The sequence below is a fragment of the Doryrhamphus excisus genome, linkage group LG3, assembly GCF_037039965.1.
Source record: "Doryrhamphus excisus strain RoL-2023G ecotype Guam linkage group LG3, RoL_Dexc_Guam_v1.1, whole genome shotgun sequence".
Classification (NCBI taxonomy): Eukaryota; Metazoa; Chordata; class Actinopteri; order Syngnathiformes; family Syngnathidae; genus Doryrhamphus; species Doryrhamphus excisus.
Window position 1 is genome coordinate 5,624,072 of NC_136359.1, and position 19,453 is coordinate 5,643,524.

General features: G+C 45.5%; 1 protein-coding gene across 4 annotated transcripts in view; it reads right to left on the reverse strand.

The window, feature by feature from the left end:
* Positions 1 to 19,453, reverse strand: part of clip1a (CAP-GLY domain containing linker protein 1a) — a 33,592-nt gene that overhangs the window by 4,906 nt on the left and 9,233 nt on the right. For 2 of the 4 annotated variants that reach the window (XM_058069578.2, XM_078789510.1), the window contains exons 4-25: positions 19,156 to 19,280; positions 18,863 to 19,079; positions 18,589 to 18,786; positions 17,277 to 17,347; positions 16,182 to 16,242; positions 13,524 to 13,628; positions 10,156 to 11,064; positions 9,969 to 10,085; positions 9,824 to 9,881; positions 9,665 to 9,748; positions 9,438 to 9,594; positions 8,804 to 8,969; positions 7,817 to 8,032; positions 4,742 to 7,174; positions 2,885 to 3,022; positions 2,696 to 2,802; positions 2,501 to 2,621; positions 2,361 to 2,413; positions 2,249 to 2,269; positions 1,955 to 2,072; positions 851 to 980; positions 731 to 783 (exon numbers count right to left, since the gene is read on the reverse strand). In XM_058069578.2, the coding sequence (XP_057925561.2) occupies positions 731 to 783; positions 851 to 980; positions 1,955 to 2,072; positions 2,249 to 2,269; positions 2,361 to 2,413; positions 2,501 to 2,621; positions 2,696 to 2,802; positions 2,885 to 3,022; positions 4,742 to 7,174; positions 7,817 to 8,032; positions 8,804 to 8,969; positions 9,438 to 9,594; positions 9,665 to 9,748; positions 9,824 to 9,881; positions 9,969 to 10,085; positions 10,156 to 11,064; positions 13,524 to 13,628; positions 16,182 to 16,242; positions 17,277 to 17,347; positions 18,589 to 18,786; positions 18,863 to 19,079; positions 19,156 to 19,280 (5,658 nt within the window). The remainder of the gene's footprint in view (positions 1 to 730; positions 784 to 850; positions 981 to 1,954; positions 2,073 to 2,248; positions 2,270 to 2,360; positions 2,414 to 2,500; positions 2,622 to 2,695; positions 2,803 to 2,884; positions 3,023 to 4,741; positions 7,175 to 7,816; positions 8,033 to 8,803; positions 8,970 to 9,437; positions 9,595 to 9,664; positions 9,749 to 9,823; positions 9,882 to 9,968; positions 10,086 to 10,155; positions 11,065 to 13,523; positions 13,629 to 16,181; positions 16,243 to 17,276; positions 17,348 to 18,588; positions 18,787 to 18,862; positions 19,080 to 19,155; positions 19,281 to 19,453) is intronic. The other 2 variants (XM_058069581.2, XM_058069580.2) reach the window with 2 other exon arrangements.

The following is a 19,453-nucleotide window of genomic DNA, read 5'->3' on the forward strand; positions in this document are numbered from 1 at the left end:
CTGAAGCACCCTGGTGAGGGTGTAGAGCTGGTCCAGTGTTCCACGACCAGGACGAAAACCGCATTGGACCTCTTGTAACAATCCCCTTCAGACCTAAACAGGTTGAAATGGCGATAAACGCCAGCAAAAGTAGGCTCAATCTCCTGCAATGCTGCCTCTGCCCACCAGAGGGAGCCAAATGCGCCCAGAGGGAGGCACCAATAGGGCCTTAACTCTGAAGCAGTGCATTATGGGGAAAATTTTAAAATACTTTCTTGCATTTTAAACCTGAATTGGTACTTTTATGTATAATTATTATTAGGTACGCCTTTTGAGTGTTAAGTTGCTGCATGATGAATTATGTTCTGTGAGTCAGACTAATGTTAGGTTACATTATTAGCGGCACGGTATTTAAACGATTTGCAGTACTTTAGATTAGAACTTAGTTGCACCGTTGTACGAAATTATAACAAAAATTAGCAGCTTGACTTAGCTAAGACTAAAATGGCAGCTTTCTGACAGTGCCAATGCATTTTTGTGCAGGTGTGCCTCACAAAGTGGCCAGTGTGCGCTTGAATCTCATTTCAACCTCCGAAAAACATTATACCGTCACAATCAACACATAACTCATGTCATGGTTCCGTACGACTGCCCCGAGTGAAGAAGAAAAGCTTCATGGGGCGGGGCAGGGTAGGGAAGTAACATCTATGACCCATCTATGATGCAGTAAGAGGAGACAAGGACAAGGTACCTGACTCTCCGCCGTCTCCTTGTCTTCCCGCAGTTGGTCCAAAACAGCATCACCTGCAAACAGGAAGCAGCGGATGCATTCAACAACGAACCCTAACAACAATAATAAAGCAAAGCAAACCTGAAGGGGCGTCCCGCTCCTTCTCCAGTCTCTCCACACGCTCCTTAAGCTGAGCCTTGTCCTGCTCCAAGGCCTCGATGACCCCTTGTAAGGTGATGGCCGAGGCACTTTGCCCGCGCACAGCAGCCAGCTGCAACACCACATGACGTCAGTGACTTTTGCAACAATAACAAAAAACAAAACGGTTGACAACATGCAATGTTGGTCAGGGTGGACACTCCTGCTTCCATGGGCAAATATGAGCACTGTCACCATCCATTTACAAGCACTGATTTTTCTCATGCATTTCAATACAAATGTTGATCTAAACTCATTCAAGTACAGTGGCTCCACCTAGTGGGCAAGTTGGGAAATTATTCATTTTCTACCCTTTATCCTCACGAGTGTCGTGGGGGTGCTGGAGCCTATCCCAGCTGTCTTTGGCCGAGAGGCGGGGTACACCCTGGACTGGTGGCCAGCCAATCACAGGGCACATATAGACAAACAACCATTCACACTCACATTCATACCTATGAACAATACACCCGGAGAAAACATGCAAACTCCACGAGGGTAGAATTGAACTCGGGTCTCCTAGCTGTGAGGCCTATGAGCTAACCACTCGACCGCCTTGTTAGCTAATGTATTCAAGATATTTCATGACAGTTTTATGTTAATGCAATAGACTTTGGCGCCAGCTGCTTATAATGATTTGCCTTGTAGTTTCCAAGAAAAAGTCAATTACATGCATGCATTTTGTCTTCTGCAAATACAAATTAAATATTCAATTTGGAGTCGCCAATTAACCTAGCATGTTTTTGGAATGTGGGAGGAAACCGGGGTACCCCGGGAAAACCCGGAGATAACCGTGGGAGGGATTGAACTAAGGTCTCCTAGCTGTGAGGTCTCCGGGCCAAAGTTGGGAAATTAGTTTAGGACCACATCGTCCACAAATATCGGCCAAAAATGAAACAAACAAAAAAAACTTGGTCTTGGTCAATTTCCGGTACAATTTTTGGTAGATTTCCTGGGACAGTTTGCATCCGCGGTGGTGGCCGGGGACCGGGAAGTCCCGCAAAAATTGAGGAGAATGGAAGGGAATGCAAAATCCTCTTTTTGCCTCACCTCAGTCTTGAGGGTCTCCATCTGCTGTTCCTTCTCTGACATTAAGGCACCGTTTCTTTGGGTGGACTTCTGGAACTCTGCCTTCTCCTTGTCCATCTTCTCCTTCAAGGTGCTCTTGCTAGTCGGGCAATGAAAACAAAAACGTACATATTAAAAAAGGAGCTTTCAATTCAGTCCAGTCAACAATCATCATGGAGGGTGCTGTGATTGGATGGGTCTGATTCTTTGGAATCCAGGACGATAAAACGTGCACTTTACTATGTGATGACCGTCAAGGGATTAACAGTGAAGTACCTGAAGGCATAACTTGGCAGGCTTGGAGAGGAATAAAAAGCATTTGACACAAATTCAGTATCGTTTGTAGCGACTCACAACCTTAATGAACGCTGACATTTTATTCCCTCACCTTTGCTTCAACTCCTTCAACTGCGTTTGGAGTTTGGAGTGCTCATCCTTCAGCTAAAAAAAAAAAAAGTTGGGTAATGATAAAGGCAAAAATGTCCACGTGGTTTAAGATGAAGTGCGGAAGGGTGTGAGGAGACCCACCTTCACAAGTTCACCCTGGTCCTGGTGATTGTTCTGAAGGTCCTGAGTCAGCTTCTGGTTCTCGTGTTGCAAAGTCTCCAGGGACTGTGACTTTGAGGAAAGCGCCTCTTTAAGCTTCTCACTTAAATACGACAAGTAATGGCGTTAACGTTACACACGTTACAAAAAGTAGGCAAATGTGGTTGGCACACTCACATTTCCTGGGACAGACTCTTTGTCTTCTGGGTTTCTGTGCAAAGGTGCTCTTTGGATGCAGTCAGATCTTCTCGGTGCTTGGAATTTTCTTTCTTCAGGGCTTCCAGCTATACCAGCAATAAATCAAAAAAGGGTTTTCTAAACATTTTCTGCCAAAGTCATCATTTCAGCACTGAATCGTAGATCTACCTGAGTGTCCATGTCCTGCTTGGCCGCGTGAAGACCTTCCAGTAGAACTTTGGCTTCACTCTTCTCCTGAAGCAGCGCATCTCTCTCTTTACTTAGCTGCTCAACGGCATCAGCGCTTTTACCAGAAACATCAGAGGCCTAAAGCGCGCAGGGACAATTATATTTTTCTCAAGGTTGTTCAAAAAATCAAAAATCAGCAGGTAATTTTTGGAAGATATTCCTAAAACGAGGCATAGTTGGAGCTCACTGTGTCGCATAAAGGGGCCGCCAGAGGTATTGGAACTGTGAGGCCAATTCCTTTGTCGTCGCTGTAGATTTGGGTTTGCTCAAAAATTGAGACAAAATTACAGACCGATGATTTTTTAGGCTCATCTTTGTATCTTTTGGTAAAATCTGGCCTTCCAGTTCTTGCAAATGAATGGTTTGCATTGTACTCGGGTTCATGAAGTCTTCAATGATCAGGAAGTAGTGACGGTATCACTAATAATTTCTGCTGCTCCCTATCCACCCATAAACAATGCTCTGGTTTTCATGTTGTTTTCACTTCTAAAAGCGTTCTGCACAAGCAAAACCAATCCTACACAATCTGAGACGGAGCATAGACATTCAGTGTTGTTTACTAACTGAATAAGCAACACAACAGGAGACACTGTTTGGTACATGTTCCAATACTCACATGGGTTCAAACTGCTGGAAATGAAAGCTGAATTGTTGCTCTCTGATTTGATATTCTTTTGATTTCCAACCCAAATGTTTTCACTCTACAGCAAAATATACCTGACAAGGCCTCATTGGTCCAATACGTCTGGAGGGTACGTTATCGGTATATATTTAAAAATCACTTGAATTGACCGCATGCTCAATTATGAAAGCAGTAGCGTTACTGCTTTGGAATATGTTTCTTCTAAACACAAATGATATTAAACACATGATATAATACAACGGCTTGTATAGAGTGAAACTGTGGCCTTAGAACCCATCCATCCATCCATTTTCCTCCGCTTATCCGGGTCCGGGTCGCGGGGGCAGCAGTCTTAGTAGGGAAGTCCAGACTTCCCGATCCCCGGCCACCTCCTCCAGCTCCACCGGGAGGACACCAAGGCGTTCCCAGGCCATCTGTGAGACATAATCCCTCCAGCGTGTCCTACGTCTGCCCCGGAGCCTTTTCCCGGCTGGGCATGCCCGGAACACCTCACCAGGGAGGCGTCCGGTCTAGATACCCGAGCCACCTCAACCTCCATGTGAAGGAGAAGCGGCTCTACTCTGAGCCCCTCTCGGATGGCTGAGCTCCTCACCCTATCTCTTAGGGTGAGTCCAGCTACCCTACAGAGGAAACTCATTTCAGCCGCCTGTATCCGCCATCTCATTCTTTCGGTCATGACCCAAAGCTCATGACCATAGGTGAGGGTGGGAACGTAGATCGACCGGTAAATTGAAAGCTTTACTTCTCGGTTTCGGCCTTAGAACCGATATGGTAAATTTGTCGTGAAGAGTTTTGTCCAGTCAAAATGGGTGCACTACTTGGCAGCAACCAGCAGAGGCGCTGTTGATTCAGGCTAAGCAAGGAAAGGATTTTGCACCAATGCAGAACTGGACTTTAGAATGCCTTTGAGGAGTCATTTAGGGAGAACCACATTCAAAAGTCCCAGAATAGATTTGGATCAAGTTATAAGCCCACAGGAAAGAAGGCAAAGGCGGGTGCTACATGTGGCTAGTAAATGGAGGGTGAAAGTTATGACATGCCAATAAAAAAAAAGGAGGGATGAGCAAGCATGCAGTGAGATTGTGTGATTGGCCCAGCATCATTAAGGTGTTGGTGTCAGTGATGACTACTAGCAGAAATACCCGGAGGAATACCTCGAGTTGCTTAGCAACGGCATGTTTGAGTTGGGACTGGAGCTGCGCGACCTGCTGGATGGCCTCGTCCTTCTCCACTTGCAAAGCCTCCTTTGCGGCTGCTAAGTTTGCGGCGCTGGACGAGATGATGTCTCGGGCGCTGGCAGAGGCGCTAATCTGAGCGACAGCCGCCTCGTTGTCTGCTCTGAGGGCCTCCATTTCCTCCTCCAGCTTCTTGTGACCGGCTCGGGACTTCTCCAACTCTTCAGTGAGCTGGGATTTCTCTGCCAGCCATTTTTCTTGACTAGTGTGTAAAGAAGAAATGTCCTGCTCGAGCCGAAGCCGTCCTGACAAAAGGTTCTCCTTCTCGGCCTCAAGGGAAGTCACCTGCTTGTCCATCTCCTCAAGTTTCAATAAAAGCTCTTGTTTTCCTTCAGATAGGAGGCTGCTTTCTTGCTCTTTCTCCTTCACTTGTGTTCTCATAGCGTCCATCTCTGCTATTAAAGAGGCCTTCTGCTCATCGGCATTCTTGAGTTGAGAGGAAATGTCTTCATTGTCCTGCTCAAGTTTGGACAAGGTGTTTTGCAGATGTTCTGCTTGTTTGGAGAGAAAGTCTTTGTCTAAAGTGGCTTTGGTGCGTTCATTACATTCCGCCTGTAGCTGGTCCTCAAGATGGTGCTTGAACTTAGACAATGACTCGGTCTGTTTTTTTAGCTCCTGGATCTCCTGTAGGAGGTCGTGCTTTTCCTTCTGCAGCGACTGTGTTCTTGTGTCTGCTTCAACCTGAGAAGACTGCAGTCGCCTGCAATCTGTTGTGAGTTGGTCAACTTGCCGGCGAAGATCTGCAGTAGACGTCTCGGAATCCGTTTGTAGCTTGCTGCACTCTTCAGCCAGATCAGCTTTGGCCTTTTCGAGGAACTCAATATCGCAGGAGCATTTCTTCAGCTCGTTCTGGAGCTCGGACTTTTCCTTCCTCAAGGAGGTCAACTCCGTTTCAGCCAACTCTTTTTGGCACTTGGTTTCCTGGAGCATCGCTTCTAAATGAGAATGTTCCTGACCGAGCTCAGCATTAGCTCTGGAGAAGCTCTCCAAAAGGACCTTTGTTGACCGGACATCGCTTGCTAGCTTATCGCGCTCAAGTGAAAGAGCGCCGATGTCGGACACGGCTTTAGCATGCTGCCCCTCCAACTCTCCCTTCTCACCCGCCAGACTATCGTATTCCATCTTGTGCTGCTCAAGCGCCGCTTCCAGGGTCAGTTTCTCTTTTCTCAACGCATGCAGAGCCTCTGAGGTTTCAGAACTCTGCGCGCTAAATGATTGTCTTTCTTGCTCAGACGACGCCAACGCCTCACTTAGCTTGGCAGTGGACTGAGTCAACTGTTGAGCGGAGATTTGGAGCTTCTCCTTGAGCGCTTCGATTTCTTTGACGAGCTCCTCTTTCTCCTTGCACACTTTCCTTTGCGCGGCGAGAAAGTCCTCCTTTTCCTGCAGGAGGTGAAGCCTTTCGGAATCGGTAACCTGACTGCTGGTCTTGGACTCTTCCAGCATCTGGACTAGGCTGAGTCTAGATGCTTTGAGGTCTTCGCATTCACGGACGGAACCATCTAAGTCTTTCATGGTGAGACTGAGCTTATTCTGGAGTTCCTCTTTCAGCATCTCCAGGTTCTTTCCATGCAAAGTGGCAGCACTGATTTCAGAGGACAAGGCATCCTTTTCTTTAGTTAAAGTCTCCGTGATGGCTTGCAGTTGGCTGTTCTTCATCGTCAGATCTTCTTTCTCCAAGTTTAACGACTGCAGTTTGGCTTGCAACTCGGCATTCTTAGCATCAAGAGACTTTTTGGCATTTCTAGCGGCATCTCTCTCCGAAAGCAGTCTGTCATTCTCACACGTAAGTTTAGACCGGCTTTCGCCGAGGTCCTCTTCCAGCCTGCTCCGTTCTTTGCAGACATTTTCGTAGTCTTCAAGCAGCTGCTTCCTTTTAGCTTCAATCTGAAGAGCGTCCTGCTGATGCTTGAGCAACACGACGCTCTTCTCGTCATTCTGTTTTTGGAGCTCTGCGATATCAGCCTGGTGTGCGTCGTTGGCTTGCTTCAGGTTTGCGTTGTCAGTCTGTACTTCCTGAAGACACCTTTTCAAGTCGTCCACCTCGCAGTTCAATGAAGTTAGTTCCCGGTTGGACCGCTTGTTACAGTCGAGTAATTCATCCTTACTCTTTGAAAGGTCCTCTGCGGTCGCAAGCAGCTCCTCATTCTTGACAGAAAGGTCCCGGAAGCGAGGCTCCAGAGCGGAGAGCTGGCTTTGCACATCTGACAATTGTTTCTCCAGTTTACATTTCTCGGCATGAACATCCTCACTTTCCTTACAATTGCGCTCCAGTTCTATAGTCTGCTTCTCCAGTTTTTTGGACAAGTTTTCAACATCATGCTTGGAGGAGTCAAGCTCAGCGGAAAGACACTGGGGGAAAATGAAGTTGAAAAAGAAGGGAAATATATGCAAACACAAAAGAAAATATAAGATGAATCCTAAATAAACCAAGCCAATATTCTTGAATGCAAATGAAAAAGGTAAAGCTGCAGAAGCTTGTTTTTTTTTTTTTACGCAAAAAGACTGCACCGCAGCTAAAACATTTTCACTTTAGCTTTTAAATTGAATTATGTACACATCAGATAAAGACGGTCTCTAAGTTGTAGTGACTTCCATCTAAATGTATGTATTATGTTGAATCTGCTCAACGTAGTAGAATTTGACTTCAAAGCCAAAGTGAAAAGGTTCTGCTTAAAACACCAGCTTGATGAAGCACGCTAGCAAAAAGGTACATCAGAAATGTGTGACTGATTGGGTTGTTTCACGAAACGCTGATTATTTCAACTCAAATTGGCAAACTGACAGGGAGCAAAACCTGCCAAAAGCAATTGAATTCCAATTTCGCTGTCGAATATACCCCCACAAGTTTTACTTGATGATGTACTTCAACAGTGTTGTGAAGGGAAACTGATGGGTTTATGAAATGTTCACAATGATGATAAATGTGAGTGAAGATGACGTATAGCGAGGATCAGACCAGAATTAGCACTATTGCTTTTTGTGTGTGCTTACCTGAAGCTGCTCCTTGTATGCCTGCAGCTCAGACACGGCTTTCTCCAGCTCCTGGCTCCTGTCCTTGGAAGAGGACAGCTCCTGCTTCAGGCTGTCGACCAGTTCCTGCAGCGCCTTAACTTCCTTCCCGTGGAGCTCTGAGGCCTGGGAGAGTGCCTTCTCCTGAGAGGCCTTCAGCTCCTCAGCTTGGCTTACGTCCTGCTGCACAGTCTTTTCCTTGGGAACGGAAAGGAAGGACGTGAATAAGAATATCCCTGATCCATGCTTTCATCACCTCCAGAATGGACTACTGCAACAGTATTCTCTACGATACACCGTCCAAAACCCTCAACAAAATACAATATATTCAGAACTCCGCTGCCCGCCTCCTCACCTCCACCCGCTCCCGAGAACACATTACCCCTGTCCTCCAAAACCTCCACTGGCTTCCCATTCCCCAACGCATTCACTTCAAAATTCTTCTCATCACCTACAAAGCCCTCCACGATCTGACCCCCCCCATATCTCGCAGACCTCCTCCATCCACACAATCCTCCACATCCCCTTCGCTCCATAGACTCCAACCTCCTGGCACTCCCCTGTAAGACCAAGCTCCGAACCTGGGGAGACAGAGCCTTCTCCATCGCTGCCCCCACCCTCTGGAACTCTTTGCCCCATTCACTCCGTGCTTGCCCTGACGTTCCCACCTTCAAAAACCCAACTAAAAACCCACCTCTTTAAATCTGTTTTTAATGTCTAACTTTTTATATCTGACTGCTGTGCCTTTCACTCATGATTTAACATGTATTAACCAATGAATGCTGTATTTTGATGTGTCTTCTATTCTGTTTACAGAAAAATGAAGTTGAATAAAGCAAGTAAAGTGTCTTTGAGTATCTTGAAAAGCGCTATACAAATAAAATGTATTATTATTATTATATGCCAATGCGAAACACATGAAAGACGTCATCCCGTAAACACATTGTGTTTGTGCTGTATACTACGAACCAAGGTTGTAATCTTCTCCTGGAGACTTTTGATTTGAGTATCAAGTGTATCTCGTGTTTCTTGAAGGTCTTGGTCTTTGCGGGAAAGCGCCTGCTCATGTTGTTCATTCAACTGGGCCATCGTATTCTTTTCCTCCGCAAGCTGACACTGCAACTCCTCCAGCCTCCTGAGCAATGGTTGGGGTGGAGAAGCAAACAAACAAACAAAAAAAACAACAACGGTAAGTGATTTAGAAGCTTTTTCATTCATTACTGATACAAAGGGGGTGGCACGGCGGTCTAGTGGTTAGCGCGCAGACCTCACAGCTAGGAGACCAGGGTTCAATTCCACCCTCGGCCATCTCTGTGTGGAGTTTGCATGTTCTCCCCGTGCATGTGTGGGTTTTCTCCGGGTACTCCGGTTTCCTCCCACATTCCAAAAAAACATACTAGGTTAATTGGCGACTCCAAATTGTCCATAGGTATGAATGTGAGTGTGAATGGTTGTTTGTCTATATGTGCCCTGTGATTGGCTGGCGACCAGTCCAGGGTGTACCCCGCCTCTCGCCCGCAGACAGCTGGGATAGGCTCCAGCACCCCCCCCGTGAGGAAAAAGCGGTAGAAAATGAATGAATGAATGATACAAAGGTTAGCACCTCTCCTTCTGTCGGAGGTCATCATTCATTTTGGTCAGCTGCACTGAACTATCGCCGGATGCCTTCATCATGTCCGAAATGTCATTCTCCAGTTTGATTTTGTCATTTGTGAGCTGCTCCAGCTTCGCATCTGCAGCCACCAGCTTCCTCTCCAGCCCTGTGGGAGGACGAGCATGCGAGCAAGTTGGTTGCGTGTAAGAATTCAAAAACACGTCGAGATTTCTCACCATTAAGCTGACTCCTGAGAGACTCTGATTCTGCGCTCAGGGATGTGCACTGCTCCTCCTTATTGCTGAGCCTCTCCATGGTTTCTGCCAAGTGAAGAATTGTGAAGGAATGTGTAGAAGACACAAGGTGCGAGGAAAAAAAAATCGAACAAAATCTACCTTGCATAGTTTTAGCAGATTTAGTCTGCTCCTCTGTGCTTTCAGACAACTGTTGCCTCTGTGGGAGAAATTCATATTCCATGTGATATTCCCCTGCAGTATACTGCTGATGTTTTGGTTCATAATAAAAAGGTAGTAAGCTCACCAGGCTTCCAAGCTGCTGCTCCACACTACCTTTCTCCTGCTCTGCAGTGGCCAAACTTTGCTGTAGTGAGGCCATTTCTTTCTCTCGGACCATCAAAAGTGAGCTCAGTTCACTAACCTGCAGAGAAATATAGAAATCAAACACATGGGTCTCAATATTAAAGTGTCAGGGCAGGAAAGGAACACACCTTGGTACCCTGCGAGTTTCCTTGGTTCTGAACATCTTCCAGCCGAGCCTTTAGCGCCTCGAGCTCCTGGCTGCTTTGCGTCACTTGGCTCTGGAGGTCCGCCATTACCGCTGCCATGTCTTTGGTCTCTCTGTTCTTGTCTTGGGTCTGTTGTGCAAGCTTCTCTCCGTTCTCCTCCAGCTCCTTCACCCTAAGTTCAGCAGTGTGAAGTTTACCAAGGATGTCCTCCATCTCCACAAGGTGCTGGTTCTCTGCTTTTTCCACACTGGACCGCAGCGCGTCCTCCAGGCGCTCCTTGTCATCAACCAATGATGACAGCCGCTCCTTCAGTGTGTGCATCTCCTGAGTGTGAGCTGCGGCATCAGCTTCATGTTTGCCAACGGCCTCCTCAAGAGCCAGCGTGTGCTCCAGCTTCAGCCTCTCAAGTGCACTTTTGGTCTCCACAAGCTCTGCTGCCTGAGCCCCCGCACCCTGACTGAAGGACGATTTCAGCTCTTCCATGGCTTGCTGATGGGAGGCGACGGCCGAATCCAACTTGGAACGCCACTGCTCAGTGACGTCGCCGTTCTCCTTCTCAGCCTGGCTCAAGCGCATGTTCAGCTGCTCGTTGTCACCCGACAGTCTAACGGTTGCAGCCTGGAGCTGGGCGACTGCCTCACCGTGGGCCTTCTCTTGAGCTTCCAGCTTCTCCTTGTACGTGGTCAGCTCATCTTGCTGCTTGGCTTCCAAAGACGCCAACTGATCCCTCAGAGAGCTAATCTCTTCCAGGAGAGGAGAAAGGGCAGCGTTTGAGCCACCAGACGCCTGTTGGGACCCGAGAAGGAGCTGCAGGTCGGCAACCTCCCTGGTTCGAAGTGTGAGATCCCGCTCAAGCTCCATGATATGGGATCTTTCCGACACCGTAGCAACCTTGAAAAGCAGAAATCTCATATTGAGAAAAAAAAAACATCCTCATGTCCCACATGGGTCCCTCAGTGATCTCTGTTCATGAAAAGACATTTAAAATGAGCCCTTGTGGCATGATTCAAACAATGGGAGTGAACTTTGGAAGCATGTATGGAGCTCTACCAGTGCATCAAATCCCCATTGGCCTGGAGACTCCAGTATGTACTGGGTCACTACTGTAAAAAAATAAAATGAAATTAAAATTAAAAAGAGACTTAATTCATTTCTGTTGTGTTCGTCATGATTAGTTCACATTACAGAGGTATAAAAAAGTATCTGAACCTTTTGGAATTTCTCACATTTCTGCATAAAATCACCATCAAATGTGATCTGATCTTTGACAAAATCACACAGTTGAAAAAAACAGTGTCTGCTTTAACTAAAACCACCCAAATATTTATAGGTTTTCATATTTTAATGAGCTAGGAGGACCAGGGTTCGATTCCACCCTCGGCCATCTCTGTGTAGAGTTTGCATGTTCTCTTGCATGCGTGGGTTTTCTCCGGGTACTCCGGTTTCCTCCCACATTCCCACAACATGCTAGGTTAATTGGCGACTCCAAATTGTCCATAGGTATGAATGTGAGTGTGAATGGTTGTTTGTCTCTATGTGCCCTGTGATTGGCTGGCCACCAGTCCAGGGTGTACCCCGCCTCTCGCCCAAAGACAGCTGGGATAGGCTCCAGCACTCCCCGCGACCCTCGTGAGGAAAAGCGGTAGAAAATGAATGAATGAATATTTTAATGAGGATAGCATGCAAACAATGACAGAAAGGGGAGGAATAAATAACTGAACCTTCTGCCTAAGGAGACTAAAAAAGCAATTGAAACCAATTTTTACCAAACAATTTAAGTAAGATGTGTGCCCAATCACTGATGAGTAGCTTAAACCTGCCCTGCCCACTATAAAACACACACCTGGTAAGAAATGTCTTTATGAGAAGCACTGTCTGATGTGCACCATGGTTCGCTCAAAAGAGCTGTCTGAAAAATATAAAAACCTATAAATGTTTGGGCGGTTTTAGTTAAAGCAGACACAGTTTTTTTCATCTGTGTGATTTTGACAAAGATCAGATCGCATGTTAATGGTCATTTTATGCAGAAATGTGAGAAATTCCAAAAGGTTCAGATACTTTTTCATACCACTGTATGTATTTCCTGAGATAGTGGCCTCGGCTCTAATCATGTCGCGCCTTAATTAATCGAGGGAGGTGTGTAACCCAATTGGCTAAATAGCTGCAGCTCAACTAGAAAAATCTAACTCTGTGGCATTATAACTACCTGATATAGATATAAGATATACTACCTGCACAGCGGGCATGGCATCTGTAAAGCTGCGGTTTACAAAATATTTATGAATAATTCTTATTTAATTTAGAATATTTTATCACAAGCATGCATTTGTCCAAATAAAATTGCACCAAATAAACACCTTAAACCTAATAACTCTTCCCAGCCACTTTACAAGTTCATTCATTCATTTTCTACCGCTTTTCCTCACGAGGGTCGTGGGGGTGCTGGAGCCTATCCCAGCTGTCTTTGGGTGAGAGGCGGGGTACACCCTGGACTGGTCGCCAGCCAATCACAGGGCACATATAGACAAACAACCATTCACACTCACATTCATACCTATGGACAATTTGGAGTGGCCAATTAACCAATTAAAGCATGTTTTTGGAATGTGGGAGTAAACCGGAGAAAACCCACGCATGCACATGGGAGAACATGCAAACTCCACACAGAGATGGCCGAGGGTGGAATTGAACCCTGGTTTCCTAGCTGTGAGGTCTGCGCGCTAACCACTCAACCGCCGTGCTGCCAGTTAATACGGTATAATTACGTCATGCCTGCTATGCCAGACCACTATGTTTGGGTACCGCAGGAAACAAAATTGTAAAGCCAAGATCATCATCTTTTAACTAAAATCCCACACAATATTGTGACATTACAGCAACAACACTGCTTATAATATTGCAGCTAATCTCCTCAACTAGCGTTATTTTGTGCTAAATGAATTGTGGATGGATTATTTGCTAAAGACAACGTTCCAGTCGACAGCAACAAGTACTGCCATACAAAAAGGGGAGCACTCGCGGGTGGCAGGTGGAGAACTATCAAGCACATAAGCAGGACTGGGAGGAGTAGAGCACTATTAGCTGGGGTGAAGGGAGACGTGTCTGGATAGGATTATTAATTGAGCCGTCAGTCGAGGCTGCTTGGCTCCAGATGTGCTTATGAAACATTAATCCTCCGTGGAATCATTTGAAAATGGACATCCGTTTTGAAATACTAAAGGCCAGAAATTCATTTCTGGTTTAATTGGCCACAATCCCCATTTAAATTGGAGTTGCAGCTACTGGATCCCCCGGATGCAACCCGTGTTAACACTATCCCTCGAACAAGCCCGCGGAGCTCAATTCGTTACCCTAGTGTCTTCTAACTCCCTTTGGAGCTTCTCAGCTTTGGTCTTTTCAAAGTGCAGGCTCTGTTCAAGCTCCTTAATGTGGGCATGCTCCAGTCTGGTCTGCGTCTGTTAGTAAACAAGGGGAGAGAAGGAGAACACACCAGTGCCACCATCACATGCCAGCCCAACACAGACAGACAGAGAGGAAGGAGACAGGCCAAGATGACGTTAAAGCATGATAACTGAAGGGTGGAGAGGTTGAGGGAGTGCAGTGAGGTGATGGGAGGGTTTGACGGGCGGTATAGTAAGTGAGCAGAGATGAGAAGAATGCTCAGGTTGGTCCATAAATAAGGAAATGTGATGAAAGATGGAGGGGAGGGGGGAAATGGGGGGTGCAGTAGGGCAGGAATATAACGCCCACGGCTGGTTGCAGGTTGGTTGATGGGGGCAGTACATAAGTAACAGCATGCAAACTGACACCTGGTGAAAACAAAGCACATTTGATTGTTACGATACAAGGGATCTTTCAGGGCAGTAAAACCAGGCCAGTCAGTCAAGCAGCAGTTGACTGGGAGAGAAAGAAGTGTTTGCAACATGTACGTAATGTCATTTCATCAGTTATTGCAATTTCATGTTGGCATTTTTGCCAACTATGCCGGGTTTTGATGATACTTATGATGGCTTATCAAGAACCACACTGCTTTCTCTCATTGTTGGTAAGGCCACACTGCATACAGTAAGTACTGTGCAAGGAAACACCAGTTGTTGGACCACCAGTGGCAGAATATGAAATCAAAATAATTCTAATTAAAAACAAAAAAAAATACATTCAACAACATTTTCTAAAATATTCCGTGCCTCAATTAACCCCTTCAAAAGGAAATAAAAAGGTGCACCACAATGCATTATTGAACCCTGGAGTCTCATAATCACCAGGAGTGTGGTCCGCAACCTCCAAAACCCGCCTCGGTCTCCAATTAGCGCCAATATTGATATTAACAGCTACGGCTGTAGATAACCTCCTGATTTAGTAGCTGCATGAGTGGTCAGCATTCGACATCCTTAGCCTTGTTACAAGATTGGTTCTGTTGCTGCTGTGTTTAGAAAATTACAGCCTGTTTATCAATTAACACAAACATTTCTTGGTAATCAATGCCTGGTACTCTCTATGGTTGAGTAAAGCAGCGTTTTCCTGTGCTTTATTCATTTTGAAGTGGAGGGGTGGATTTTAATTTAGGTGGAAATGGTTAAAAAATGATTGCCGGCAAAAAAAACAAACGTGACGCATTACACGGCATTGTTCTGTGCTACAGAGATGTAATCGTGTCTTTAGGGTACCCTCTCTGTGAAGGTGCAATATTCTGACTACAAATCAAATTAGGGGATGTGACTAAGGGTAGTGCATGACAAGGGGGCATCTTCAGTGGTTCCATGCTGAGCACTGGACCAACATGTATAAAAAAACAAGAGGGGAGAAAAGGCGATAACATCACATCAATCAATAGGAGATGGCAAAAAGTACAGCACAACACACTAGCCAGTTTGCAGTACACAGGATTTTTTTTTTTTTTTTTGCTATCAAACTGGTTTGGTTTGTTGCCTTTTTTTGTGAAGCTGCATGCACACTCTTAAGGTGTAAACAGCTGTGAGTCAAACTGTGCACATATTCTAACCCTCACGCTCATTTGAGACCCCAGCTCTAGCACAGGGGTCTCAAACACGTGGCCCGCGGGCCACTAGTTTGAGGCCCCCGCCTTGATATGAAAGTTTAATGTTAGTGCGGCCCGCACAAGTTTGATATGGATGCTGTATGGTATCATGTACCCAGAAAAAATTATTACGTTTGATTAATGTTCATGTTAAAGGTTAAATAACTGTTAATAGTTATCCTCCCTATCCGTGTGGAAGTGGTAAGTTTTTGGCTATTTAAGTTTAAAGGAAATAACTTGAAGGCTACCGTTTAGGTCGCTAGCTCTCTAGTTTGCGAGTTAGCATGTGTCTCAAGACCGTGCAGTTGCGCAATATGTTGTAAATAAAAAGAGTATAAATGTGACTATAGTCGTGTTTTGTCATGTCTACAGGGCTCTAATAATGCTTTGTTCATTTTAATCTGAAAAAAATAATTTGTCTACCCACCAACTATATGTGGTTTCTTAAGTTTTTATTATTTGCCGTTTTATTATTATTATATTTATTTATTACTGTGATTGATTTTCTTTATTCTTGATTTGTTTATTTTTCATCTTATTTTGTGCAAAAAAATAAAAATTAAGATATTTGAGAACAGTGGAATATTTTATCTGAGCTTTTATTGTAGAAAATCGGAACCAAAGCACTGAAAAAGTTTGTATATTTTTCTGTTTTTAATAAATGCGTTTGTTTTTTTTTTTGAAAACCTGATGCGGCCCAGCCTTGCCAAGACCCTAGCTCCAGTGGCCCCCAGGTAAATTGAGTTTGAGACCCCTGCTCTAGCGTTTGAGATCAGACGCCTGTAGAATTAACAAGTTGGTCCCATTGCAGAGTGACTGACAAATCCTAGGATCAGATTTGGTTCCAGTATTACGGTTGGAATGTCGAAAAACAAAAGCATTCCAGTTGAAATTGAAATTAATCTGCTAAGTGGCAAGTTTCATTGATGTGTTTCTTTTGTTATGATGTGGTTCTCTGGCACACATTTACCTCAAGGTCCCCTTTGGTGATGCACGCTTCTTCTACACGGAACTGAAGGTCCTCAACCTTCCTATTTAAAACATAACGTAACCAAACTTTATGTTTCAACAACAACCTCTCCCATGGACTGCTAATATGCAACGATGAGCAATACAGGGTGACCCAAAAAAACGGGCCCCAACTCTAATTAGGCCCCGTTTCTTAGTGTTTTGTCTGAATGAAATGAAACTTTGGTCATAACTAGTTTATTATATTCAAAACATTACATCAAAACACAAGGGCCTTTTTTTCTCCGTTCTACAGCATATGTTCTAGACGTGCATTTCTTGGGGCGCAGCATGAAGTTGTTCATGACGTTCTTACAGACTGAATTGGTAATGGCTCTCATCTCCTCCCTGACGGCTTTCTTGAGTTCCGCAATGGTTCAGGGTTTCCCTGCGTAGACTCTGTCCTTAAGATAGCCTCAAAGAAAAAAATCAGGGGGGCTTAGATCCAGGCTATGGGGTGCCCACTCAAAATCAGTCTTGAGACTGATCACTCGGCCTGCGAAGTTTCTCTTTCAGCCCATCGCGGGACAGGTTTGAGGTGTGAGAACTTGCTCCGTCTTGCTGGAACCAGAACTTGGTCATGAGCGACGAGTAGAGTTCTGGAGTCTGGTCTGGAGTTCATTCTTGAAGGTTTTGAGGACCTCCACATACCGCTCCTTGGTGACTGTCACTGCTGCGCCAGATTCTTTGATGGAGATTGGTCCAATAATGTCTCTGGCTGAGATTCCATCATTCCATCATGGAGGAGATGAGAGCCATTACCAATTCAGTCTGTAAGAACGTCATGGACAACTTTGTGCTGCTCCTTAAGAAATGCACGGAGCTAAATGGAGGCCATCTAGAACATATGCTGTAGAACGGAGAAAAAAAGGCCAAAGACCCTAGTGTTTTTGATGTGATGTTTTGAATATAATAAACAAGTTATGACCAAAGTTTCATTTCATTCAGACAAAACACTAAGAAACGGGGCCTAATTAGAGTTGGGGCCTGTTTTTTTTGGGTCACCCTGTGTTAATCAATGCCATGCATTAGTGTATCGCCATTCACTTCAGCTTACCTACGCTCCTCCTCAAGCTGGTTCAGCAGATCGACTTTGTCTTTGTCTGCAGCTTCTACCAAGGCACGTAACTGTCAAAGAAGGGGGGGGGGGGTAGAACATGTCAACACAGGGAGCTTAACTAATGCATTTAAATGAATGAAAATGTACTGTATGACTGCAGAGTCTACGTCAGTCTGAAAAAAACAACATCCACTGGGTCTCTAACTCCACATTACGGCAGTAGCTGCATCCAAAGTATCATGAGGGGTAAACATCCAGTAGCTTTACCTACCTCTTCATGCACTAAAATGTTGGTATGGCTACTCAGCTGTGGGTGTAAAAGTTGGTGTTACGGCTAGGGATCGACCGATATGTTTTTTTGGGGGGCGATGCCGATACCGTTTTTTTCCCATCACCCTTAGCCGATGGCCGATTTTGCTTGGGCCGATATTGCGTTTGATCCCTCAATTTACATGAAAAAATTACCATGATAATAAATATTACAGGTCTCATGTTTAAACATGTTTTAACAAATATTTATACACTGAACACAGTAGGATTCAGCTTTCTTAAACACTACTGTCGTAGCTTAAATTTATCTAGCATCGATGTGATGACTGACGCGACCCCCCGTCTCCACACACACAAACACATCACACAGAAAAAAACATTTCTCTCATCATTAAAGTTTGTGTTGAGCACAAAAGAAAGACCTCTCATAAGAGGTCACGGCTGTTCCAATTCCTTCTGTGTGTGTGTGTGTGCGTGCGTGCTCGGAGAGAGCGCACACACATAACACGACACGCATTTAAAGTTGCATAGTTGTTCATTCTTGTTCTGCTCAACCAGTGAGAGTGCTTTTATTCGTCTGTTGCGTTGGTATGTGATGTTTTTGGGCTTTCTTGTTGTCACACCGTGACTTAAACTGTTATGCCTAGCGATCACCCAGTGAAATGTGATGGACTTAGTAAAGTGTTAAAAGCAAGCTAACTATTACTTGTGAAAACACGCTCTTGATGTGATTCAACAGTGGGGGCGGGGTACCGCGACTACGTGTGTTGCGTGGTCCTCCTCCTAACTGTAAATCATGCGGTGGAAAAATATATCGGCGAACCCACACGCGTATCGGCCGATACCGAAACAAGGGAAAAACGGCCGGCTGATGTATCGGTCGATCCTTAGTTACGACATTGGTTCTGTTGCGCAATATACTTGTAATGAATCAACATGTCACAATCCTGGGTGTGGATTAATGCAGATATGTAGTATTGTTATTGAAGTTATTACTACACGAAAAAAATGACCACATAAACAGCAACAGTAGCCCAACCTGCTCCTGGTCGTCCCTGAGCAACGTGATTTCCTGCTCCAGCTCCCCAACATGGCTTGTGGCTTTAGCAACCTCGGCTTTCTCCATGTCCCTCTCCACCATAAGCTGCTCAATGTGCTGCTGCTTCTCCTTCAGTGCCTCCTGCAGGGCCGTGGTGCCCGAAATCTTGCGATTGTACCGTGATGACGTCTCTGTTAGCTGGAGTGGAGAGAATCAACAGAGGTCAACGACATCCTTAAGAAAAAGATGAGTGGAACTTTGAAGAGCAACTCACCAGGCCTGTGCGGCTTGGCTTGTTGCTGACAGAGGAGGCCACTGAGCTCAGGGTGCTGATGGAGGAGGCACTGGGGCTTCGCTTCAGCCCTGCTGGGGTCGCCACCACTTTACGAACAGTCGTTTTTGCTTTGGCCGGCGTTGTGGAGGGGAAGCCGATGCGTGTGACCTTGTGCACTGGCGCAAACAAGCCGTACTTGGCTTGGCACCGGAAATACCTGCCGACAGGCAAGCGGCCATTTCAAACATTTCCTGACATGACCAACAAAGACACAGATTTGAACGTGCGTGTACCTTGTGCCGGCCACGGCCCCGTCATTCTTTCCCAAAGGTTCATCTAGCTCCACGCCACACCACTCGCCTTTGGCAAAATCGGTTTCTCCCAGAAAACGAACCACTCCTGCCTTGGTTCCACCAACCTGAGAGAACACAGTACCTTGGCTGACATTCACATTCTAGCCCCCCCCCTCTACAGATAAGAAGAGGCCCTGGGGAGTAATCAGCTTTGCTAGAATAAAATCCTAAATGACATAATTCCATCAAAGCAACAGAAACTGGTGCCAGCCTTGAACAGATTGAGGTCAAACTGTCA